The following is a 5,202-nucleotide window of genomic DNA, read 5'->3' as shown; positions in this document are numbered from 1 at the left end:
TGTTTTGAATCATTCAAATCGGTTGATTTTTTTGCGATTACTATAACTTATCCTACGGGAAGTGTAATAATAATGTAGGTAATTAAATTCTTGATTGTATCAATATCAATATGCTTTCCACTTTTTTGAGTCATTAAGATGTATTCCTTAGTGTTTACTATTTAGTCAGATGTTTTTTCACCTATTCCTAATTTTTATTTTGCAGATGTCTGGTGTACCAGCGGAAGCAAATGCTGAACAATATAGCCTGTTATGCCCTGATGGACATCTCCAACCCCTTAACACAACACATCCTTGCGTCTGGGTGGCCAAACCCTGGCCAGCGATTGCAGCGAAACGGTAATTTTATAAGTATTATCTTATTATCTTAATTGATCAATAAATCATTCAATACCTATTGATAATCAATTATCTATTCAGCACAACGGCATCAGCAATCCACTTACTGGTCGGAGGCTTAAGTCATGAGAGTACAGATTCTTGGAGAAATGCATTACTAAGTTTATTGGAGACGCATCATGTCAATATAACAACATTAGATAATGTAATACCCATTGACGACTATCTAGACCAAGCTATTGGTTTTCAAGGAGCATATAGCTTTGCAAGTTGCAATCCACCAAGGTAATTTATTGAAACATAATTATAAACATTATATTAATTTGTTATACACTTTTTTTCAGATCGATATCTATTTGTACAAGCAGTACCATAGCATTAGCAAAATGTACATGGATGCAAGAATCAGCAGCAGTCCAAGGTGTTGAACCAGACGTTCAATGTATCAGAAAGATGAATGATACAGAGTGCGTTCGTGCTGTTGCATATGGAGAAGTAGATGTTACAATAGTGCAGCAAGAGGATAGATTTGAAGCTGAAAGGTATTGTTTTCAAAACCAGGATTTTTATATTTAAATTTTATAAATATAATTTAATTTATTTAGGTTAGGTTTACAACCGATTTTATTCGAGTACCCGCTAGAAGCTAAACATTTTTATCGTTCAGCTTTTGTGGTAAGGTCGACCTCTGATATTCACAGCATTTCTGGCTTGAAGAACAAAAGGGTTTGCTTTGCATCAAACAAAGGATCAGCCTGGTTTTCTGCACTAGACGAATTGAGAAATCAAAGTATGATTCAAAACGCTGATAATTGCAATGAAAAAGATTTGTTGAGAGACTTTTTCTCCGAACTTTGTATACCTGGTAGCAAGGACAACAAATTGTGCGGCGCGCATCAAGAATATATAGGAGAGGAAGGGGCTTTCAGGTAAAATTTACTTTTTTCTATGAAATTTGACTTGAAAATGTCTGACCACTTCTACATTTAAAAAATTGAGATATGTGGGTATGTGTAGTATGCAGGTTGGATACAAATTTTCTTCTACGATTCTAGAACTAGTATGCTTTAAGTACGCATTGAATATTTTTTTCAAGTCGGTTGTTCCTTTCCGTTGATAATCCCGAGGGTATTTGTTTGGATCATTTAAGTGAACTTTAAACATTACAAATCTTGTTACGGAACCCATAGAAATGGAAACAATATATGTACTTCTTATACAATCAATACATTCAAATTGGTGCTCTCAAAATCGTCGACGAAAACTTTATTCGAATATACATACATACAACGCACACACACACATTAATATATGTATATATTAAAAATTTATAATATATATATATATATATATATATATATTAAAATTTTAATATTAGAAGCAAAAATATTTTTCCAAAAGCAATTATTTTGTTGAAACAAGCAAAAAGTTCTTTGAATAATTCAAATCGGACGCTTAATTTCTCAAAAACTGCCATTTATTGCACATTTAGCTCTGTATCTTCGAAATGGCTGCATCTGCCTTTGCTAAAAACTAATCATCTCTTCCCCAATCATTACAAATTGAATGTTTTTTAGATCATTCAAATCGGATGCTCCGTTCTCTCAAAAACTCGATTTCTATTTTTTGCAATCTTTGCTCTTTATCTCCGAAACTGCTGGACCTGCCTTTGCCAAAAACTAATCAACACATCTCCCTATCAATAGGAATCGAATGTTTTTTGAACCATTTGAATCGGTTGATCCGTGCGCCCAAAAACGTAAACGAAAAAATGCGGGACACACAAAACACACACACATTCATTTTTTCTGAGGTATGCCAGAATGTTCAGAAACCTTCAAACGTCGAGAAATGCCAAAAATTTCATTTTCGATTTTGGCTCGTTACTATAAACTACCCACGGGAAGTTAATAATTGATATAGTGTTGTATTGATATATATTTTTAACTTCCCGTAGGGTAAGTTATTGTAAGGCCGAAAATCGGAATTGAAATTTTACATTTCTCGACGTTTTGAAAGTTTCTGAACATTTTGGCATACTTCAGAAAAAATGGATGGGTGTGTATGTATGTATGGATACAATTTTTCGTCCACGTTTTCGGGCGTACGGATCAACCAAATTTGTTTCAACTTTTTTTTTTTTAATTTTAATTTTTTGTATATCGAAAATAATTTAGATTTTATTTTTAATTCTGACTATAGTTTTAATATACTTTAAACAAATAATTTCAACTTTGCAATTCAGTTTATATAGTTCTTATAAATATTAGACGATGTTACAATATTTATAATAATCTATTTGAAAACATTCTGTATTTCTCGAACATTTCGTTACGGTACGGGAGGTTCCAGCAATTTGCCTTAAGGCACGATGCCACCCACCCCACTAGTTTATGTGAAATTTTACTTTGATGATGAGACAGGTAATGTACTTGAAACGCATGGAAAATTTAAAAGCAAAATTATTCTTCCATCTATATCTTGGACTTTTTAGCTTTTATCTATTGGATCTTCGGTTTCTGAGATTTCGTGGAATTAATAAATTATTGAAGGTAAATACATTACTAGTGTTGCATGCACGATGCTATGGCAAAGTTGCTAATACTTCCCGTCCCGTAATTTTAAGTTTTTTAAAAACTTTTGAAATCTTTGAAAATTCAGATTGTTTATAGTTATTGCGCTGCTTAGCTGTTTTAGAGGCGAAATATGGAAGCGCGTAACCGCCGCGTCAGATTCTAACGGTTAAATGTAATAAATCTTGGTACGGAACTCTTAGAAGTATAAGCAAAATTTGTACTTATTAATGAAATCTCTAAAAAATATCTGATAATTTGATGTGCATATGTCTAATGATCTATTTTGACCGCCAAGTAGCGTTTTTTTTACTTTTTTTATTGGATCTCCGAAACCGCTGGCTAAAAATTTAATAACTTCTTCATTTTGTCAATACAAGTAAGATGTTATTTGAATCATTAAAATCAATATCATTTTTAACACATTCTCCGCGAATTTCGAAACGGTGGGACCTGTCTTGGCCAAAAACCAATCGGAACATCTTATTATTAATAGGAATAGAATGTTTTTTGAATCATTCAATTGAGTTTATTTGTGTTCTCGAAGTCATGAACGAAAAATTGTATCCGCACATACATCTAGTTTTTCTAAGGTATGCCAAAATAATCAGAAGGCTTTGAAACGCAAAGATACATAAAAATTTTCATTTTTGATTTTTTTGGGGATTATTATAACTTTCTCTACGGGAAGTTAATAAATATATTTTTATTATTTATGATTTTGCTTTTATTTTTTTGTGGATGTATCGAAACTTTAATGAATTACTTTTTGTTGGTGTGATTTTAAATTAAAATTGTACGTCATTGCACTAAAGCGTCAAAGTACGACTACAAATGTATTCAAAACAATTAAAAGCTTTTTCTTGCAGATGTTTAGCAGAAGGTAAGGCCGATGTTGCAGTTATGGGCCTGGGGACGGTAGAAGAATACACAGGTATGTCAAATTCAATTTAAAGTTGAAAATAAAAATTCAAAAAAATACACCTTTACATTTTTACATTAAATCAATGTTTGGTTTAGAAATGTAAGCATGACGTAATTATCTTAATTTGCAATTCAAGATAGAATCACGAAATCACTGAACGCATATGATGCTCAAGTGTAAGTTTTGTCTCATTAAAATTTATCTTACAGGAAGACCTATTACATGCGGACAGAGGTATCCTTAAACTTTAGCATTCAGTCTTGAGAATATTAACTCAGCTAGACTTTAATACGAATAAAATTTTACTTTGATAGAATTACGGAAAATAGTAGTAAATTAAAATTATTTAAAATATTGTTGGAAAATCAGAAATCCATGAATATAACAAAACTTATATTGTGAATGACACATTTCACCACCATGTTGCTAAAAATTTTCTTTTTTGCGAATATTTTTAAGTTGGCGGAGTTAATTTTTCGTTAATTTTGTGGTAACAAAAATTTCATGATATTCCGTAATTTATACACCACTATGCATTAGGATGAAATACTGATTAATTGTATTCCCCATATCTTTCAGATGGCTCAAGCAATGAAAAATGGGCAAGATATTTGAAATCGTCCGATTTCCGATCGCTGTGCCGACATGGGGTAGACTCACCACCTTTGAATAAGAAAAGCCCTTGTTTCTTAAGCTGGACTCCGCAAGGATCAATCATGGTCCGACACAACAATAGCGAATGGAGAAAGGAAGAAATACGAAACGTTTTTGGAGCATTGGATTCGCTCTTTGGAAAATTCTATAAAGCCCATACGCCTTCATTTACTATGTATGCCCCATTTGATACTAAAGGCGGCATTATTTTTCATGAAACTACTGCCAAATTAGTAACTTATAAAGATATTTTAAGGGACAGACATGACAAAAATTATGAATTTGTCCGAAAGGATTTGAGATGCTCCTCGATAGATTCCGGTGCGATGAAGAACAAGATTTGTGCAGCAAGCTTGATAATACTTTTCTATTGTTCAATTTATCTGTGATTAATTATAATTTAAGATTTTTTGTAAAAACTACATTTTAGTAAACATATATTTATTAATTTTCTTTTTGTTATTAATCAATATAATCATAATAATGATATGCTTGACATTGAAAGCAATAAGACGATTTTTTGAGAAACCTTTTCGCTATTTCTGTTGCTCTAGTATAAACAATGTTATTTGTAATGTGAATAAGCAAATCGAAAAATCGTTAAATGGTTCAAATTTTAAGAAATTAGAAAAAGATCAATCTTCTGACACGAGTGACTATTAGAGGCTTGCTCCGTCAGAGGTTTACACCGGAGTGAAATATGTTGTCCCC

At 32.0% G+C, this 5,202-nt stretch overlaps 1 protein-coding gene across 1 annotated transcript; it reads left to right on the top strand.

The window, feature by feature from the left end:
• The first annotated feature begins 202 nt into the window (after positions 1–202).
• LOC113375875 (transferrin-like) lies at positions 203–4,880 on the top strand. Its single transcript, XM_026615823.1, has 6 exons — positions 203–339; positions 421–624; positions 684–881; positions 945–1,268; positions 3,782–3,846; positions 4,417–4,880. The coding sequence occupies exons 1-6, from the start codon at positions 206–208 to the stop codon at positions 4,878–4,880; spliced, it is 1,389 nt and encodes a 462-aa protein (XP_026471608.1). The 5' UTR covers positions 203–205.
• Positions 4,881–5,202: the final 322 nt, after the last annotated feature.

The sequence above is a fragment of the Ctenocephalides felis genome, unplaced genomic scaffold (assembly GCF_003426905.1).
Source record: "Ctenocephalides felis isolate EL2017-DRISC unplaced genomic scaffold, ASM342690v1 CF-g0.4_SCAFFOLD_01886, whole genome shotgun sequence".
Classification (NCBI taxonomy): Eukaryota; Metazoa; Arthropoda; class Insecta; order Siphonaptera; family Pulicidae; genus Ctenocephalides; species Ctenocephalides felis.
This window is presented reverse-complemented; position numbering and strand designations above follow the sequence as displayed.

Coding starts and splice junctions, on each gene's coding strand:
- LOC113375875 (XM_026615823.1), top strand. CDS start 206: ATGTCTGGTGTACCAGCGGAAGCAAATGCTGAACAATATAGCCTGTTA. Junction 340..420: donor CCAGCGATTGCAGCGAAACG/GTAATTTTATAA, acceptor TTATCTATTCAG/CACAACGGCATCAGCAATCC. Junction 3,847..4,416: donor GACGGTAGAAGAATACACAG/GTATGTCAAATT, acceptor CATATCTTTCAG/ATGGCTCAAGCAATGAAAAA.